Here is a 21018-nt window from a genome sequence, read left to right as displayed (position 1 = left end):
CCCTACTCCTACATATGCAAGGCCTTCCCCACTATCAATACACTGCACCAGAGCGGTGCATTTGTTACAGCTGACGAGCGTACGCTGACGCATCATTATTATGTAAAGTCTGTGGTTTACATTAGGCTTCACTCTTCGTGTCGTACCTTCTAAGGGTTTTCACAAGTGTATGATGACACGTATCCATCATTACAGTATCGTAAAGAATTGTTTCACTATTCTAAAAATCCTCTGTGCTGCACCTGTTCAGCACTCCCTTCCTCCTAACCCTTGGCAACCACTGATCTTTTTCCTGTCTCCATAGTTTTGCTTTTTCAGAATGCCATCGAGTTGGAATCACACAGTTTGTAGCCTTTGCACATTGGCTTCTTTCACTCAGTGACATGTATTTAAGTTTCCTATAAGTACTTCATGGCTTAATAGCTCATTTATTTTTAGCACTAAATAATATTCAATTACCTGGATGTACCACAGTTTATCCATTCATCTAATGAAGTACATCTTGGTTACTTCCCAGTTTTGGAATTCTGAATAAAGCTGCAGGTTTTTGTGTAGACACAGGTTTTCAACTCATTTGGGTAGATAACACGGAGCACAAATGCTGGATCATATGGGAAGAGTATGTTTACCGCCAAATTGTCTTCCAGAGTAGCTGTACTATTTTGCATTCCCACTACCCACAATTCTTGTTGCTCTACATCATGGCCAGCATTTGGTGTTGTCCATGTCCATTTTATTTTTTCTATTCTAATAGGTGTGTAGTGGTATCTCGTTTTAATATGCAATTTCCCACTGACATATGATGTTGAGCATCTTTTCATATGCTTATTTACCATCTGTATACCTTTTCTTGTGAGGAGTTTTTTCAGATCTTTGGCTTGTTTTTTTAATTGGGTCATCTGTTTTCTTATTGTTGGTTTTAAGAGTTCTTTGTATATTTTGGATGTTTTTTATCAGATGTTTTTTGCAAAAATTTTCTTCTAGTTTGTGGCTGTCTTCTCATTCTCTTGACAATATTTTTTCCAGAGCAGAACTTTTTAACTGTAATGAAGTCTAGCTTATCAACTATTTCTTTCATGCATTGTGCCCTTGATGTTATATCTAAAAAGTCATTGCCAAACCCAAGGTCATCTAGATTTTCTCCTATGTTATCTTCTAGGAGTTTTATAATTTTGAGCTTTACATATAGGTCTATAATGCATTTTGAGTTAATTTTTGTGAAAGGTGTAAAATCTGTGTCTAGGTTCATTTTTTGCATGTAGATGCCCAGTCATTCCATTGATCTGTTTATTCTTTTGCCAATACTCCACTGTCTTGATTACTGTCGCTTTATATTAAGTCTTGAAGTTGGTATTCCCTCTGCTTCTATCTTCTGGAAGAAACTGTACAGAATTGCGTAATTTCTTACTTAAATGTTTGGTAGAATTCACCAATGAACCCGTCTGGGTCCATTGATTTCTTTTTTTTTTTTTTAAGATTTTATTTTTTCCTTTTTCTCCCCAAAGCCCCCTGGTACAGTTGTATATTCTTCGTTGTGGGTCCTTCTAGTTGTGGCACGTGGGACGCTGCCTCAGCGTGGTTTGATGAGCAGTGCCTTGTCCGCGCCCAGGATTTGAACCAACAAAACACTGGGCTGCCTGCAGCGGAGCGTGCAAACTTAACCACTCGGCCACGGGGCCAGCCCCTGGGTCCACTGATTTCTATTTTGGAAGATTATTAATTATTGATTTAAATTCTCTAATAGATATAGATCTACTCAGATGGTCTATTTCTTCTTGTGTGTTTTGGTAGATTTTGTCTTTCAAGGAATTGGTCTAGCTCATCCAGGTTACTGAATTTGTGGGCATATAATTGTTCATAGTATTCCTCTATTATCCTTTTGATGTCCATGGGATCTGTAGTGATGCCCCCTTTTTCATTTCTTATATTAGTAACCTCTTTTTTTCTTAGCCTGATTAGAAGCTTATCATCTTTATCAATCTTATTAAAGAAACAGTTCTTCGTTTTACTGATTTCTTGTTTCCAATTTCATTGATTCTCCTCTAATTTTTATTATTTCTTTTGTTCTGCTTACTTTGGATTTAATTTGCTCTTCTTTTTCTAGTTTCCTAAAGTGAAACCTTAGATTACTGGTTTAAGATCTTTCTTTTTTCCTAATATATGTACTCAGTCTTATAAGTTTCCTTCTAAGCACTGCTTTAATGCATCCCACGAATTTTGGTAAATTGTGTTTTCATTTTCATTTACTTCAAGTTACTTTTTAATTTCTGTTGAGATTTCTTCTATCAGCCATGTGTTATTTAGAAGTGTGTTGCTTACAAGTATGTTGGGATTTTCTATCTTTCTTTCTGTTATTGATTTCTAGTTTAATTCCATTGTGGTCTGAGAACATATATTGTATGATTTCATTTCTTTTAAATTTGTTAACATGTATTTTAGGGCCAAGAATGTGGTCTATCTTGGGAAATGTTCTGTGAGCTTGAGAAGAACGTGTATTCTGTGGTTGCTGGATGAAGCAGTCTACAGTTGTCAATTATATCCACTTGATTGATGGTGCTGTTGAATTCAGTTATGTCCTTACTGATTTTCTGACTGCTGGATCTGTGCCTTTCTGATAGAGGGATATTCAAGTCCCCAATTACAATAGTGGACTCATCTATTTCTCCTTGCAATTCTATCAGCTTTTGCCTCGTATAGTTTGATGCACTGTTGTTAGGTGCATACACATTAAGGATTGTTATGTTTTCTTGGAAAATTGACCCCTTTATCATTATGTAATACCCCTCATTATCTCCAATAAGTTTCCTTCCTCTGAAGTCTGCTGTCTGAAATAATATAGTTATACCCACTTTCTTTTGATCAGTGTTAGCATGGTATAGCTTTCTCCATCCCTATACTATTAATTTATATGTATCTTTATATTTAAAATAGATTTCTTGAAGACAACGCATAGTTGGGTCTTGTTTATTAATCCACTCTGACAGCCTCTTTTAAGTGGTGTATTTAGACCCCTGAAGTTTAAAGTGATTATTGTTCTGTTCTTTGTTCCTATTTTCATCTTCTACCTTTCTTAGCATATAAATTATACTTATTTATTTTTTTGGTTGCCCTAGAGTTTGCAAAATACATTTACAACAAATGCAAGTCTACTTTCAAATAACACTATGTCACTTGGTTAGTGCAAGTACCTTATAAAAACAAAATATTCCTAATTCTTCCCTCCTGTTCCTTGTATCATTGCTGTCATTCACTTCACTTATTCATAAACTATAATCATCTGTTACTGCTTATTATTTTTAACTAACTTATGTATCAGATCAATTGACAATAAAAAGGTTTTATTTTATCTTCATTTATTCCTTTTTAATGCTCTTCCTTTCTTTATATAGATCTGAGTTTCTGACATATATAATTTTCCTTCTCTGAAAAGCCTTAACATTTCTTGCAGGGAAGGCCTACTGGCAACAAATTGCCTTAATTTTTGTTTGTCTGAGCAAGTCTTTATTTTTTCTTTACTTTTCAAGGATAATTTCATAGGATACAGAAGTCTAAGTTGGTCGTTTTTGTCTCTCCCAGTTTAAATATTTTGCTGCACTCTCTTCTTGTCTGCAGTTTCTGAGAAGTTGAATGGGATTCTTGTCTTTTCTTTGCTATAAGGAAGCTTCCCCTGTCTGCCACCCTGGCTTCTTTCAAGATTCTTTATATTTTATTTTCTGCAGTTTGAATATCATATGCCTAAGTATAGTTTTATTTTGGCATTTATCCTGGTTAGTGTTCTCTGAGCCTCTCGGATCTGTGGTTTGGTGTCTGACAATTTGGGGGAAATTCTCAGTCATCATGGCTTCAAATATTGCTTCGCTTCCTTTTCCTCTTTCTTCTCCTTCTGGTATTCCTCTTATGTGTATGTTATACCTTTTGTAGTTGTCCCACAGTTCATGGGTATTGATTTCCATTTTTTTTCAGCCTTTTTTCTTTGTTTTTCAGCTTTGGAAGTTTCTATTGACATATCCTCAAGTTCAGAGATTCTTTCCTCAGCCATGTCCAATATCCTAATGAGCCTATCAAAGGCTTTATTTCTGTTACTGTTTATTTCCAGAATTTAAAAATTGTTTCTTAGACCATTTCTCTCTGACATTACCCATCTATTCTTTTTTTTTTTTTTAGATTTTACTTTTTTCCTTTTTCTCCCCAAAGCCCCCCAGTACATAGTTGTATATTTCAGTTGTGGGTCCTTCTAGTTGTGGCATGTGGGACGCCGCCTCAGCATGGTTTGATGAGCAGTGCCACGTCCGCGCCCAGGATTCGAACCAACAAAACACTAGGCTGCCTGCAGCGGAGCGTGCAAACTTAACCACTCGGCCACGGGGCCAGCCCCACCCATCTGTTCTTACATGTTGTACTTTTTCCATTACTGCCCTCAGTACATTAATCAAAGTTATTTTAAATTCCTGGCCTGATACTTCCCACGTTCTTGCCATCTCTAAGTCTTGTTCTGATGCTTGCTCCGTCTCTTCAAAGTATGTTTTGGCTTGTTGATTTTTTTCATTTTACTATGCCTACTTTTTTGTTGAAAGCCAGACATCATGTACTGGGGAAAGGGAACTGCTGTAAATAGTCATTTAGTAATACAAAGGTAAGCCGGGGGGGGGGGGGGGGGGGGGGGGGGGGTGTTCTATAAGTCTGCAGTGCACTAGTACCCCTGGGCTATGAACTTCACAAGCGCTTCTTGGGTTTTTCTTCTTTTCACCCCCTTAGGTGGTAAAGAGTGGCCAAGGGGAACTGGAGCTGGGTATTTCCCTTCACGCAGGTTGGCTAGACTGTGGTAAAATAGTCTTGAGGGCAGGCCTGGTTAAGAAGAACAGAAAGTTCTAGGGTATCTCAAAATGGCTACTTTTTCCCCTCCCTCTGCGGGACGCCTGAGGGATTTTTCTCTGATCTCCGCTGTGAGAACCTGGTAGAGCCCCTGGAGGCAAAGCTCACCCAAGGGTGAGGGGCTCCCAAGACTGGGTCCCCTGGAGTTTCTCTCTCAGACGTTCCACACTGAGCCTCCAACAGCTGGGAAATCCCAGTTTGGGCGTCCTGCCTGGCACTGGTTACAACTGCTCTGTATCTGTGTGTCTGCAATTTTGGGGGCAGCGGTTTGCCCTATGACCTCGCTTCTCTGAAGGATCCAAGAGTTGTTAGTTTTTCAGTTTGTTCAGCTTTTTATTTGTTAGGACAAAATGATGACTTCTAAGCTCCTTACATGTTGGACCAGAAACTAGAAGTCCTATTAGAAGATTTTTGATTACTGATTCTATTTCTTGATATAGTTTATTAAGATTACTTCCTTGGAGTGAGTTTTGGTGTTTGATTCTAATGACTTGCCATTTCATCAAGTTTATCTAATTTGTTGGCATCAGTATAATGTTGTCTTGTAATCCTTTTTATTTATGTAAGGTCATTAGTAACGTCCCTACTCTCATTATCGATTTCAGTAATTTGAGTCATCTCTGTTTTTGTCAGTCTAGCTAAAGGTTTGTCAATTCGTTGATCTTCTCTCTGCTTGGTTTGGGTTTAGGTTATCCAATTTTTTGGTGTATAATTGTTTTTAGTACTCTCTTGTAATCCTTTATATTTCTGTAAAATCAGTAGTAATTTCCCCATTTTCATTTCTGATTTTAGTGGAGTCTTCTTTTTTCTTGGTCTAAAGGTCTGTCATTTTTTATCCTTTCAAAGAAACTTTTGGTTTTGTTGATTTTCTCCACTTTCCCCCTATTCTCTATTTCATGAACTCCACTCTAATCTTTACTATTTCTTTTCCTCTGCTTACTTTGAGCCTAGTTTGTTCTTCTTTTTCTAGTTTCTCAAGGTGGGAGGTTAGGTTATTGAGATCTATCTTTCTTTCCTCTCGATATCTTCCTTGACCCATTGATTATTAAGAAGTGTGTTGTTTCACTTACGCATATTTGTGAATTTCCCACATTTCATTATTATTTCTAGTTTTATTCCATTGTCATTGGACAGAATAATTTGAGTAATTTCAATCTTCTTTAATTTACTGAGACTTGTTCTGTGGTTAGACCTATCCTGGACAGTGTTCCGTGTGTACCCAACAAGAACGGGCACTGCTGCTGGCTGGAGTGATCTATAGCTTCACTAGGTGTAGCTGGTTTATAGTCCTGTTCAAACATTCTATTTCCTTTTTTATATTCTGTCTTGTTCTGTTACACAAAATAGGGTATTGAGATCTCTAACTACTGTTGTTGAGCTGTGTACTTCTCCTTTCAATTCGGATAGTTTTTGCATAGCGTGGGTTTTTTTTCTGCTTTTTCTCCCCAAATCCCCCCAGTACATAGTTGCATATTTTAGTTGTGGGCCCTTCTAGTTGTGGCATATGGGACGCCACCTCAACATGGCCTGATGAGCGGTGCCAGGTCTGCGCCCAGAAGCCAAACCAGTGAAACCCTGGGCCGGCTCAGCAGAGCACATGAACTCAACCACTCGGCCCCGGGGTGGCCCCTGCATAGTATGTTTTGAGCTCTGTTGTTTGGTGCATATGTTTACACTTATTACATCTTCTTGGTAAACTGACTTTTTTATCATTATATAATGTCCTTGTCTCTTGTAACAATTTTTGTCTTAAAGTCTATTTTGTCTGATACGAATACAGCCACTCCTGTTCTCTTTTGCCTACTGTTTGCATGGACTGTCTTTTTCCATTCTGTTATATTCAGTTGATTTATATCTTTGAATCTAAAGCGAGTCACCTGTAAATGCATAGTTCAGTCATGGTGTGAGAAACCAAGGCAGTTTGGTAAGTAAATCCATCAAAGCTCTGAGTCTCTCTTATATGCTTGCATTTAGCTAAAGTACAGAAACAGCACAAGTGGCCTGCACTGACAGGGGAGTCACCCCTGGGAGGGGGAGCAGGTGCCCAGACCAGGGGGACTTGGGAGGCTGCCCTCATCTGCTTCTCATCTGGATGGTGGCTGCAGTGTTCAGCTGGCAAAAATCCAGCCAGTGGACACTGGTTTGCACTCTTATGTATGTGTGCTATACTTCACAAATACTTCAGGGTAAATAAAACAAATCTTGATTCCTCACTTGAGTGACGTGAATGAAAGGGACCCTGGTATGTGTGTGTGGTCATCAACTTCTACTGTTCTCTCCTCCTGGGAGGCCCATGAGGGCTGTGCTCACAGCACCCATAGGAGGGCTCTTCTGTGGGTGAGGGCCCATGCCTCTTCCTACTTAGGAGGAGGTGCTCTGTGTGTGTGTGCAGGGGGGCTCAAGCCAGGAGCTGGGCTCACAAAGGCAATTCATGGATGAATGAGGTGAATTCACAAGAGCCAGTGTGCTTGCCCAGGAGAAACGTGCCAACACGGTCACAAAAAGCCCTTTCAACTCCACTGTTTGGGCACAGCTGAGAGGTGAGCACACATGGAGGCACACCTGGTGGCAGGCCATCCCTGTCAAATCCCATGCCAGGTGACGACAGAATGTAGGCACATCTGCTCTTCCAAAAGGCTCCCTAGGCAGAAGGCAGCCCAGAGCCTCACCAGGGCTGGCAGACAGAGTGCCCCAAAAAGCACTCTCGGGGGGCCCAGGAAACTTTGTGGCTGCTGGTTACACAGCTGTGTTTACTGTGTGCAAATGTGGACAGTACATCAGTATCTGTGCACTTTCCTGAATACAAATTATGCTTTGGTAAGAAGCTGACTTAAAATCACGCTCCCCAGAGGACAAAGGCCCAACTCCATGGCCTGGCATCACAGACCTTGCTGATGAGGACAACGGCAGCAAGAACTGTATTAGCAACGGTCATCAGTTGAGAACCTGCTACATGACAGACATACAACAACCTCTGAGCAAAGAACTATTGTCCTCAACCTAGAGAGGGGAAACTGAGGCTCAGGGAGGGTAGGTCAGCTACTGACATGGGCAATTCAACTGAAGAGCCATCTCCAAGCTTCCGCTGTGGTTTCCAGCCCTGGGAACCTGCTGGAGGCGCCGTGAGGAACACTGCAGGGGGACGGAGGAGGTGGTGGGAACGGGAACACTCTTCCTTGGAAGGGAAGGCTGAGTGGAAGACCTTACAGCACCCACGGCCCCTCCCACAGGCTCCTGGCCCCACCCATTCAGGAGGCTGCTCCTCTACCCCTGAAATGAAGAGCTCCGAGTGTGAGGACCCAGAGCTCACTCTCACTGGGGGGGGGGGGGGGGGGGGATGGGGGAGAGGCCTCACATCTGTGCTCGTGCAAATGAAACACCCCAACAAGCAGGGCTAGGGTGGGGCCACAAAGTGCAACACACACGGTGGAAGCCAAGGGCTGGGAGGAATCCCCACCCGGAAAGGAGCCTGCCTTGTCTGGCCCACTGCCAACGCCCTTCCTCCTTGGAGTCTCATCCAGATCTGCTTGGGTTCTCTTTTCAACCTCTTCCAAGAGCCTGCTTGGGCGACATGGGCCAGCAAGGAAGAAAGATTCCTTCTAGCTACTGAGTTAGAAAAACAAATCTCTTGTGAAAGAAAGTTTCAAACTGAACAGACATCCAGGCAACTGCTACTAAAAAGGGATGGAGATCGTTGGAGGGAGGGGCCCCGCAGTGGCCACAAAGCCGGGGGAGACCCAGGGTGTAGGGAGGAGTCCTGGGCAGATGCAAAGCACCAAGACCCTGGACTCAGACAGCCTCCTCGAGAGAAGCCCTTAGGGTTGGGCCAAGTCACTCAGGCCTGACTGAGGCTAAAGGGAGGTGGCAGACCGTCCCCAGGACGTCCTATTCCCTCAGCCACTATGTGTCCCCTATGCTCACACCCACAAGTATTCACCCGGCCGAACTCAGCGTGCCTTGCACACATTCCTGCAGATGCACATGGTTTTGTGTTGACAAACAGGTAATTCTTGTTGCTGCATCTATTCACTCCTGAGTTCAGAGAGCAAGAGTTTGGACAGGAAAAGACCCCACATTATCTAAATCTCTTTGCATCTAGGCAGGACAGCGTGAAGGCAACATGCTCTCAAGGCCACACTCAGGACACCCAATGCCTGTTGCAGGAGGTACCCCACACCGTGCCAGAGTTGGGCCCCAGGTTGCTTCCGGCTCCCGCCACCTGAGTTACTGACCAGCTGGTGGTGGTGGTGTTTTAGGCGCTAGAACGACAGCGTGTTGCTGGACGCACGGTCATCTGGAGCAGGTGTCAGAGCAGCCACAGAGAACGAGCCGTGTGCTTTGTTCTTTATTACTTTTTATTTACTGGTCCTGCCAACGCGACCCCGTACCCAGGCCCACTGTTCCTATGTGCACCGGCTTTGAAGACATGCACGCCATGTCTGCGTTCCAGGTTGCAACTCGTTTCTTATTCCTATTCTTTTCCACGCTCTGCCTCATTTTCTCAAAATTTGAAGGCATTTTTGTTTGTTTGTTTGTTTGTTTGCTTGTTTGGGTCTGTGTAAAGGTTCCTTGGCAGGAGAACATGCATATGATCTTAAAATAAAGACAACATTCTGACACTAAGGTAATGCACAGAAAAAAAATACAGTACTCAGACATCATTGCAAATAAATACCCCATACAGATGAAGTTATTGTAAATGTAACATTATTTCTTATAAATCAACACTGTAATAGAAGATAAAAATAGGGGTCCCTACAACTAGGAATAAGAAATGCTTATTCCAGGAAACAGAATTCTTCTGCTCTTGTTACTTATATTATTATAATTTGTCCTTTATTTTGGAAGAGGGAACACCGTTTTCTTCTTCCTCTGCAGGTACCAATTTGACCATTCACACAGCCTCACTCAGCAAACCGGACAAGACGCAGGCCTGGTTTGCTAAGGAGCTTATCGAGTTCTGTTTCCTGAAATTAACAGTGATTAGTCACACCAAGCAAAAGAATATGTGACGTCTCTTCCTCATATTTGCAAAGAATACTATGGCTAGCCCTCACCCATAGCGGAGGCTGACAGCGCGGCGCCCGCCGCCCTGCTCTTCACACACGTGGCGTGTCGTCCACACAGCCTGCTTAGCTTGTCTCATCAAGTCCGTCTGGTTCCCACAGCACACACAGTCGTGTTCACTCTCGCTGGCTCAGCCCTGAACTGCGCAGTAAAGAATCACTGACTAACAGAATTTTGCACAATTGCTATTTCCTTTCCCTCATGAAGATGCCCAGGTTCAGGTGTGAAGGTGTGTGCCCATTCACACCTATTGGTCCACACTGGCCTTCAACATTCCCAACTAGCTCTTCACTCTCTGTTTTAGAGAATAAACTACGCTGGGACACCTCCTGTAACTGATGAAGGCACTGCTGGCAATAATTACTAACAAAAAGGCGTTGAAATAGAACACCCTAAAAATCGACGACTGTAGAATTTTCTAAGTGTACCACAATCTGGCACAACAACCAGAGTAACAAAACAATTCCAATTTGGAATTTCACTGGTACAGTTGTATAAAATTCTGTTAATCGGTCATGCTTCACAAGGTCCTAAAACCCAGAAAATTCTGGAATCTGTAGGTAATACTACTCATTTCAATAATTTATCTTTTTGTTTTCAAGTGCCTATTACTGTTTAACCAGAGCAAAGGTCAAGTTTTCTTCTTGTTACATTGAACTATTCCTAAGAATAATAATAATACAATATGAAAAACCCCAGAATCGGAATACCCTGGATTTCTTAATGAACATGGCATTTAAAATCCGTAATTTCAAACATGAACCACAATGCCGTATCATCTAAAAGGCTACTGAACCACAGCGTGGACACGTTTAGCCGAGTTCCTTGCCAGGTCGAAGCCTTCATCTAAACAGTCCAGAGCTACATGCTAGGAGGACACGTCTGTGCCATGTGCTGATGCGGGATCAACACACCGGGAGCTAAGATGGAGGCTACAGGACCACGAGACAGACCACGGCATCTGAGACCGTCTCTCTGTGAGGGATTAAGGAAGCAAATATAATATCAAAATATCAAAAGTGCACAGGTTTATCGGATAAAAAAGGAGTATCTATAACAGGGAGACCCCAGTGTGAGTGTTCTAGCAGGTTCCTAAGCGAGCCTGGCGGTCGCTGTCCGAGCAGGTTCTTCAGCGCTTGTAAAACGCCTTTCCAAGCAGCGGCTGGCGGCATCTCAACATTAAAGCTTTTTCCTCTGCATTAAAAACTTGGGGAATGCTATTTTGAAAAGAATTGCAGTGGCATATCCAAAAATGTTTCTAAGTGGACTTTTAGGCTGCCCTTCCTTCCTCTGCGTGGGCCCACGGGAGGGAAGGGGAGGGGACTGCAGTGTGACAAGGCTGTCGGCCGAGTCCTCCCGGCAGCTACTCTACAGCTGAAAACGGGAGAAAACAAGACAGCGTTAGAACCAGTCGCCTGTCGGACACCTAGAGCTCTCACCGAGCTGTGAGGGTGTGGGTGCGCGTGCATTAGTGGGCAGCAGAGAAGAACCTGCATGTGTTAAGGGGGTCACCAGCCCTGAATGCTTCATGAAGACCCCTCACAAGTCCAGAGAGAAGCTGCGTGCCTGGCTTGGTGAGGCAGGCAGAAGCAGCACGCAGGGCTAGCAGGCAGCCACGGCCCACAGGTCCTGCCTGCAGACGGGGCAGCCCTACCCCTTCTCAAGTGGAGGGGAACCCAAGAGCCGACGTTCCATCAGCCAAGCAGCCTGGAGCCGGGGCAGGGGCAGCCCGCGCAACATCGCTCCACTCTGCGGTTGGCCAAACCCGAGGCAGTCTGCACAGCACCCGGAATCTGCTGGGGACTGGGACGCACTCAGGAACCAAGAAGGGAGTGGAGTGTGAGCACAGAGCTGTGTGAAGGACAATACAATCCCCTCTGGAGGCTGCGCCAAACTTGGGGGGGAGGGGGCGCAGCCTCTGGGGATGAGGGCGGCCCAGGCTGCCTTTCTGCCCGCAGCACCCTGGCACTGCACTGAGGAGAACCACATCCCTCTGACCGTGAATCCTGGAACTGGCCCTGGGCCCAGGCGAGCCCCTTTCCCACCCCGCACTGGGTTCAGCTACAGCTGGCGGCGTCTGAGCTGATGGAAGCTCAGGCTGGTGCTTTCTAGTGCCTCGTTTTTGGGGGACTGAAGCTACCTGGAGGAGGGCCTGATAACAGGCAGAGAATGGAGAAATCCACCCCAAAAGCTGGGGACACCCTCAGTACAAAAGGACGGGCTTCCTGCAAAGACAAGAGTCTGGCCAGGTACTTGAGAAGTTTTCTTCAGTAAGAACACCCCAGACCTTGGGCCTGCCAACTTGTCACCGCGCAGGCCACCAGAGAAGCATGCAGATCCCAGAGAGTGAAGCTGAGAAGCTAAGCTCTGGTCCCAGGATGTGGCCAGTGCTGTGCTGTGCTGTGCCCAGTACGTGTGTGTGCCTGGGCTGGAGGACACAGGGCACAGGGTTGCTCTTTCTCTGGGTTAAGGGCCAGGAATTCTATACTTCTGTCCTGAATATGATTTGCAGTGAGATGCTGCACAAACTACAAAGTAATTCTCTCCATAAACGTGCCAGGCATACGGCATCTTCTGAGGCTGCGCCTGGGACTCCGGCCAGAACGGCACGCTCTCTCTGGGTGCTGGGGCAGCCCAATGGCATCAGACACATGCGGGGAACATGCACGTTTCGACTCAGGTTCTGCCCCTCCCCGTGGGAGCCGACAACATCCAAACCCTGGGGAGCCATGTTTTTGCAAGGACCAGCAGTTCCGACCCCACCCTGACTCCCCCCCAAGAAAAGAGCTGCTGGAAAGGTGGTCCCAAGGGGTGAGAAGCAGACACAAAGCTCGCAGTGTCCCGGTGGAGCGGCAGGCAGCCTCGGCCAGGTCCTGCGCTCTGTGCGTTAGTCAGTTAAGAGCAGCCTAGCAGGGCCCCGCTGTGGCCGGGTTAGTCGAGGGGAAGCGGGCGCTGACGTGTGGCAGGTTAGCTGCAGCATGCGGCCCGCGGCCCTAGTCGCAGTAAATGTTATACTTCTCGCCGCAGAGCACCTGAGCAGTCAGCCCAGCACCCTCGGCTCTGTCGCTGGCGCAGGCGCAGCTGTGACTTACGCTTGGGGTGCTGGGCTTGGCCTTGGGGGCGCCCTTGGCGCGGCCCCGCCGGGTCTGCTCATGGTCCAGCTCGAGCAGCTCCAGCCGCTGGGTCAGTGCCAGCTTCTGCTGGATGGCCATGCGCAGCAGTGAGTTGAGTGTCTTCTTCTCGTCCTCGGCAGCTGCCAGCTGCCGCTGCATCTCGTCCAGCTGCGTGATGTACTCATCACACCTGCAGGGATGAGAGGCCAGAGCACGGCTGAAGAATGGGGAGAGCAGGCAGCGGTGTATGACCAAGGCCCCACACCAAGGGGCCAGGCGGGGGACACGGGGGCAGAAGGAGAGGGGACTTCGATGGGGTCACCCTGCTCACTGGGCTGCAAGCAAAGTGGCCGTGCCCTCAGTGGTCAGCTCTCTCTGGGAGGGGCTCTCCGAAGCCAATTTTTACTAAAAGAGGTGATGGCTGCACTTCAAGGCCTCCAGGTGGCCCGGACACAGCCGGCTGGAGGTGTGACATCCCCTGGCTCCCAGAGTGCGGGGTCAACCCAAGGGCAGGACTCGGCTGTTCCCAGATCAGCACGTGCGCAACACAGGTACTTAGTGCGTCTGTGTCAATGGCAGCCAGAGCCTGGGGACGGCACCTGTGCACACTGTAAACAGCCCTGTTTCGGCCTCTGCTTCACAGTGAGGCGTGCCCCGTCCAGGCGTGGGGCTGGGAGAGAGAAAGGCCCACTCGGTCTGGCACCCCTACTCACGGCCCCACGTGCGCCCCCATCTCCAGGGGCTGAAGGCCGACAGCGAGTTTCAACCCTCGCCCAGAGACGAGCAGGTCTGTGGGCTCAGCCCGTCTGAGAAGCTGGGGCTCTTAGGAGACGTGCTGAGGAAGCAAGGGTCAACACACCACATGCCGAGGGACTGACCAAGACCTTTCCCAGGCTCTCTGCCCAGAGGACAGGAAGCTTCCAGAGAAGCCTGGAGCTTTCCTTCTTGTCTTGGCCCCCTCTCTTCCCACATCGCTGCAAAGAGGGGAGCACCTGGCACCCCGCGCAAGAAGCGGGCCCTGTGCGAGGTTCCAGCCCCACTTAACCCAAGCGTGGCATCCCGCCCCCAAGGAGCATAGGCCTGGACCGTCCAGGGCCGGCTGCCCCAGGCCCGCCAGGCACTGGCCAGCAGATGGCACCAGGCCCCTCTGGGCGGCAGAAACACTGGGAACCAGGCCCCAGAGCAGCCTCCAGGCCTGCACTTCCTGAGGCTTCCTGGCCCACGCCTGCATCTGACGGACCTTCAGGACTGGAAAAAAGGCCGCTGCCCCCACCCCCAACCTACAGGGTCAGAGGGGGCACCCTGGGCCCGTCCCTCTGAGCCTGCAAACTTTCCGCCGGGCTCTGGGGGCACACACCTCACTTGTCAGTTATTGGCCCCGATACAAGTCGTGTCGCTGGGCCCCCTGCCCACTCCCCCCGCCTCCAGCCCCTCACCCCACGTGAAGGGAGACAGAGTCGGCCCTTTGGGGTGCTGCCTGCAGCAGGAAAGGGCCCTGGCGGGCAGGCCCAGCCGCCAGCAGACAGGGCACAGCGGTACCTGGTGGCGAACATGGCGCGCAGTGAGGAGAAGGTGGCAGCGTCCTCCTTGAGAGCCTTGAGCTCGTTGCGCAGCTTCATCATGGTCTCAGTCACCATGGCCTTCTCATTCTCGTACTTGCTTTTCAGGTTGGCCAGGGCCACCTCAGCTGTCTAGGGGTCAGAGATGTGCGGGGGGCGGTGAGGAGTGTGGGGGTCCTGCTGCAGTGGGGCCCAGCCTCAATGCCCCGCCCCCGCAGCCCTGAGGCGAGGGGGCTCCCACGTCTCTCCTCCAGCAGGAGGCCCAGCAGGACTGGGGGCTGGGGAGTGCAAGGAGCCCCACGCCTGGCTGCCCACTGGCCACACGCCGTGCGCACCTGCTTGTTGGCCTTGAGCACAGTGCGCAGCGTGGTGATCTGCTCCCGCTTGGTGCTGAGCAGCGACTTCAGCTTGAGGATCTCCTCCATGAGCGCCTCCCGGTCCTTGTCCGCGGCAGGGCCCAGCTCCTGCGAGGCCAGGCGCTGTCGCGACAGCTCCGTGGTGCGGTCCACGGCCGCCTGCAGGTGCCTGATCTGGTCACGGATGATGGCAATCAGGTTGTAGATGTTCATGGGCTCCCGGCGCGGGTCGCTCAGGGGCGAAGGCAGCGAGGAGCTGGGCGAGGGGCTGCTGTCCCCGGCCCCACCTTCCGTGGCCGGTGGCCCCTTGGGCAGGACGGGTGAGCGGTGGCCACGGGCCTCGGGGCTGCAGCGGCCAGCACCAGCTGGTCCCTCGCGGTAGTAGTCCAGCACAACACGGGTGGGCGTCTCGTTGTTGCACATGCAGACGTGGTGGTAGAGGCTGGCCAGCTCCTCGCTGAAGGCCACCAGCTCGTCCTGGGCCGCACTCAGGCTGCCCTGCGTCTCGCCTGCGACGTCGCTCACCTTTTTCAGCTCCGTCTGCAGCCGGGCCAACAGCTCACGGTCCTGGCGGCTGGCCTTCTCCAGCAGGGAGACCTTCTCACTGAGCGCCTGGCTCTCAGCCTCGTGCCGGGCCTTCTCCTCAGCATGCTGGGCCTCACCGGCCTCGTGTGTGCTACGCAGGGCCTTCAGTTGCTCCCGGAGCTCACTGGCCTCTGCCACAGCCGCACGGTACTTACAGGCCAGGATCTCGGGTCCGTCGATGTCCACCTCGTAGTAGTCACCGTCCTCGCGGCTGTCGTGCTCCTTCTCACTGTCGAGGGCTGTGCGCCGCTCCTTGCCGGCCTGCAGGCGACGCAGAGCGCTCAGGCTCTCCGTGAGGCGGCCCACCTCCTCGTGCTGCTCCGACAGGGCCCCCCGTGCCTGCTCCAGCTGCTTCTGTGTGTCCTGCAGCGTCGCCAGCAGGCCCACCTTCTCCCGCTCCATCTGCAAAGACATAGGAAGGGCCTGTCAGCAGCCTGCAGGGCCCACACCCAGACAGACCCAGTAGTGACCCCAGCTGTGCCACGGTTGTCACTCTGCTGGCCTGTCTGTGACACGTCCAGGCGGGGGAGTCATGTGTGGGGCCATGATGGGTCTTCCCCATGCCCAGAGGCTTGGGGGGCTGGGAGGGCCCCTTCCGAGGATACACAGTGAACTGAGGGTCGGTGGTACAGACCCTGGGATTCTGTTTGGTCTGGGACAGGATGTGCTATGTCCACAGGACACGGTGGAGGAGACTGCATGTGGGCACTGCAGAGGGACACAAAAACCTCGGACGGTGCCCAAACCTCAATCTCATCATCAGGAACCTGCTTCTCTGGGCACCTTCCACCTGCAGCGTTGCAGTTCCACTATGGTAATGACGGGGAATTTGAAATAAACCTAAGTACAAAAAGGTGCATACCATCGACAGTGTCAGGCAGGCACTGTCCTGGTGGCCAGCAGGTCTGGCCAACACCAGGAGGGGACAGGAGCGGAGTTGGGGACGGTGCACGTGGGCCCTGAGCCCAGAGCCGTGATGAGACCTGGATGGGGTGGGATCCCGGTGCCACCAGCCACTCACCTGCATCAGCTGCTGCTTCAGCTTCTGGATCTCGGAGATGTTGAGCTCGCTGAGGAGGTCAGACACAAGGCTGGAGGACGGCGGGGCAAGGCCGTCCTTGGTGGGTGTGGAAGTCTTGTTGTCCAGCGGCAGCTTGGCCAGTGCACCATGCTCGAAGCCGTTGGCCAGCGCCTCAGCATCGTCGCTGAGCTTGAGGCCGTCCAGGGAGACGTGCAGGTGGCTGGTGTACAGGGAGTCGTTGATGCTCATGTAGTGCGACAGCTCCTTGCGCAGGCTGTTCTTCTGCTCCCGCTCCGTCTTCAGCGTCTCCAGCGCCTCCTCCAGCTGCCGCTCTGAGATCTCCTTGAGCCGGATGGCGTCCTCCAGCTGGCTGTTAAGGTACTCGGTCTCCTCCTCCAGTCGTTTGATCTCATGCTTGAGGCCCTCGAACTCCACCTGAGGAAGAGAGGTCGACACTCGTCTGTGCCCACCTGGGAGGAAGCGACCGTGCTGACTCCACAGCCAGGAGGACGTGGATGCTCAGAGGCTCCGGGCATCAGGTACAGACGCACAAGAAATGCTCAGCCCATGTCTGGGACGCATGTGCATGTGGTGTGAGATTCACTCAGGGCCAGCGATGCCGTGGAAATCAGAACACACACACCTCCATGCTGCAACGTGTCTGGTTACTTGAAACGTTACCAAGTGCACACTGATTTTAAATTCTGCAAGACTACTTAATTAACATTAAATTGATTAAATACTTTAAAATATATAAAACATGCATCTAGATGTGCGCGATGACTGTTACATCTGACCACATCTCAGAATGAGGGCCCTGAGCTCCACCGAGGTGGGACATGCTGTAGCAGCTCTCGGCACCCAGGCCGGCAGACGCCCGGCAGGAGTGGGTGAGGCACAGTCTGAAACTCTACGTGCAGGTGGGCAGGGGAGGGCAGAGAGAGACGAAGGTATGATGGGGGCTCAGGGTCTCCAGGCAATTTTTTAAAACATTTCCATTATTCTGTAACATTTGTGCAAGAAATAAGGATGCCAAGACTCAGAGGCAGGACCAGTGGATCACTGTGGGCTGCCGCCCAGGGAGGGGGTCGGACTCCACCATGTGCTACCCAGGGCTCCTTCTCGCTCTCCTCAGGACGCTGTGTGTGTCACAGCGGGACTGCGGTGCAGCCAGAGGTGGAGCTCCTGGGCCCGCATTCCAGGAGATCTATTCCCTGCTGGTTCTACAAACACACGGGTTTTGTTGTCAGCAAAAGAGGGGGGCCGACGCTTCTCTGTGCAGAACTTCAGCATCCAGGTCCCCAGGGTCTGGGGCTCCTGGGAAGAAGGTCCCCCCATCCACATTCTGCAGAGCTGTGGCTCTTGGGGAAGGAGGTGGCAAGGGCAGGCCTTGAGGTGGTGGGAGTGCCCAGGACCACCTGGGTGTCCCGTCACGGATGGAGGTGACCCTCCCGTCCCTCTGTCCTGGGGTTACTCAAGGGCGGGAGACGACAGCTTGGACATCTCCACACTGCTCCTCATAGCCCACCTGGCTTCACCTAGAGGGTCACCCCGAGGCCCAGGGCCACACGGGGACAAAGGGGGCTGGCACATCTGAAACAGCAGGAAGGATGCATGCTGAGAGCTCCAGGGCCCCACAGGGCACAGGGCTGTCTCGGGCCCCCCCATCGCCACCTAAAGGGGACAGAGCTGGATACCCAGCTCCTGGGGCTTTTTGGTTTCACCTCTTTATCACCTCCTGTATGTTTTTCCATTTTTACCGGCCAGGATGTCTTGGCCAGGCCAGTGGTCAGCCAGAACTATAGCCAAAGGCCTCCTTTTGTGGTCCTGGGCTTGGGAGTGTGAAGGAGGCACGGGGAACGCCTTCTCACCACAGAGACAGCAAAGTGATGGGGATGAGGCCTGTGGCCCAGAGCCAACCCACCCAGCGCCTGACCCCAACACTTGCCTGGTTCTGCCTGAGCACAGACACCTGCTTCTGCAGGCTGATGTTCTCCTCCTCCAGCTCCGAGTAGTCCTGCAGCAGGCGGGCCTCACGGAACTTGTACTCCTTGATGTCATCCCTCAGCCGGCCACGCTGGATCTCCACGTTCTGGTTGATCTGCCGGGAGGAAGGTGTGTATGAGCAGCCTGCCCCAGCTGGCCCCACCACCCCTGGGGCACAGGGAGCTCAGCACGGCCAGGCCCACCGTGATGGCTACATGGCCAGGACTCGGCCCAGGCCCACTGTGGCGCCCACTGCAGCCGCCTGGAGGGAGTCAGGGCCCCAGGTGGTGCAGCGTGAAGGTGAACAGCGCAGGGTCTCAGCCTGCTTGGAAACTCGGTTTCTTCATCTGTAAAATGGGGTCAGAAGCAGCTCCTCCCTGACACACTGCTGGCAGGTGTGCAGTGGTGCGGCATGGAAATGCCAGCAGCGTGACCACATGACGCGGCAATGCCCCCTCGGCATGCCCCTGAGAAACCAGAGGACAAGTCCACACAAAACTTATGCACACTCACAAAAGCCACAGGTGGAAACACCCACTGTCCACCAGCTGCTGAGTGGGTAACAACACGTGACATGTCTATGGGTGTTAGCAGCCATGCCAAGAAGTGATGTACTGACACGCTGTACACGCACAAACCTGGAAAACACTGTCATGAGTGAAAGAAGCCAGACACAAGAGGTCACATACTGTGACTCCACTGATCTGAAAAGTCCAGAATACGCAGATCACAGAGACAGAAAGCAGATCAGTGGTTCCGGGGGCGGTGGAGAGGGAGTGCTAAGTGACAAGATATTCTAAAAGTGATTCGGGGTAGTGCATAAATCTGTAAATATACTAAAATCCACTGAATTGTATACTCTTAAGGATGTGAATTATCTCAATAAAGCCATTAAAAAATAGTTCCTGCCTCCAAGAGGCCTCGAGGACCAAGCATCCACGCACGGTGAGGCAAGCAAAGACCTGGCGGTCACTGCGCAACCCAGACTGCTAGGCATCCTCCACCTGCTGCCGCCACGTGCCACGCGCAGGACCTGGGTCCCTTAGCCTGCGTCTTGCGACATTCCAGGGCCATCCTGTAGCAGGACATTTAGTGGCTCTCTGACCCCTGCACACTCGAGGCAGCCCTCCCCTGTTGTGACAACTGAAACTGTCTCCAGACACAGCCAATGTCCCTTGGAGGCAGAATTGTCCCTAGACACGCTCTCCATCTCCCTCCAAGTCCCCTGTTCCCACGGCTCCAAGCACCCTCCCGCACAGCTGCAAAGCGCTGGTCCCCCCAGGCCCACGCCCCCAAACCGGACCCTCGGCTAGACATACTGTCACCAGTGGGCCCCACAGCTCGCTCTGACTACTCCCAGCACTCTGGCCTCTCCATGGTGCCCGGGTTTCTTGTGATCGCATCCCTGCACACACACCCTTTGCAGACGAGAGTCCAGGATTCCACGCAAGTCCACAAAGAACAGTAATACTGGATTTGTAAAGTGGGAAAAGGAAAGCAGAGAGGGAGGGTCGACATGTACAGCCAGCACACCGGATAAACACTTCCTGCTAAACCTCCAGCACAGGGAAGCACGCAGCCCCTCATGAAGTGGCCTGGGAGGTGCCTGAGAGCTGACATGAGAGAGATGATGCCAAGTTATCAAACGGAGGAAAGCAAGGCCCACAGGAGAACAGGGCTCCTGAGAAAGAGGCAGAGTGGACCCAGGACGGCACGAGGCTGCAGGAGGAACACACTCGCTACACTCACTTGAGAGGCAGGTGGAATCTCGAGCAAAGTTCTGCACACAGCCCCAACTCTGCCAGCTCCTCCAGTTATGTCCACCCGACTGCGAAGGTTAACCTCAGTGTCAGCGGGGCTGGGCCCCAGCGCCCAGACATCTGGTCAACACCAGGCTAGATGTCACCGTGCAGGTATTCTTTAGACGAGGTTAACACTTAACTCAGCAGACTCTGAGCAAAGATTACTCTACACAATGTGCCTGGGCCCCATCCAATCAGCCGAAGGTTTTAAAAAAGGACTCCTATAGTCCTTTAAGTTCACGCGCTCTGCTTCAATGGCCCAGGGTTTCGCCAGTTCAGATCCTGGGCACAGACATGGCACAACTCATCGAGCCATGGTGACGTGGCATCCCACATGCCACAACTAGAAGGACCCACAACTAAAAATACACAACTATGTACAGGGGGGCTTTGAGGAGAAAAAGGGAAAATAAAATCTTTACAAAAAAAAAAAAAAAGGACTAGAATTCTCAGGAAGAGAAAATTCTACCTCTTCACAGCCTTCGGACTCCTTGCAACAAGGACTCCTCCCTGGGTCTCCAGCCAGCTGGCCCATCCTGCAGATTTTGGACCTGCCAGAGCCTCCAGTGGTGGAGCCAATTCCTCACCATAAATCTCTTTCTCTCTCTCCACCCACGCACTCACACTCACACACACACCCTCCATCACTCACCCTCC

General features: G+C 50.6%; 1 protein-coding gene across 2 annotated transcripts in view; it reads right to left on the bottom strand.

Moving 5' to 3' along the window:
• Positions 1-9204: 9204 nt before the first annotated feature.
• The window catches only part of LOC124241019 (protein bicaudal D homolog 2), a 49801-nt gene continuing 37987 nt past the window's right edge, over positions 9205-21018 (bottom strand). The window contains exons 3-8 of one of the 2 annotated variants that reach the window (XM_046664466.1): positions 18522-18674; positions 16574-17008; positions 14947-15954; positions 14592-14743; positions 13032-13242; positions 9205-11313 (exon numbers count right to left, since the gene is read on the bottom strand). In XM_046664466.1, coding sequence (XP_046520422.1) covers positions 11308-11313; positions 13032-13242; positions 14592-14743; positions 14947-15954; positions 16574-17008; positions 18522-18674 — 1965 coding nt within the window. In that variant the 3' untranslated portion in view covers positions 9205-11307. Of the gene's footprint in view, positions 11314-12769; positions 13243-14591; positions 14744-14946; positions 15955-16573; positions 17009-18521; positions 18675-21018 lie in introns of those variants that run through there. The other variant, XM_046664465.1, reaches the window with a different exon arrangement.

Source organism: Equus quagga, chromosome 6 (genome assembly GCF_021613505.1).
Source record: "Equus quagga isolate Etosha38 chromosome 6, UCLA_HA_Equagga_1.0, whole genome shotgun sequence".
NCBI lineage: Eukaryota > Metazoa > Chordata > Mammalia > Perissodactyla > Equidae > Equus > Equus quagga.
The sequence above is the reverse complement of the archived record's forward strand: the minus strand, read 5'-3'. Positions and strand labels throughout refer to the sequence as shown.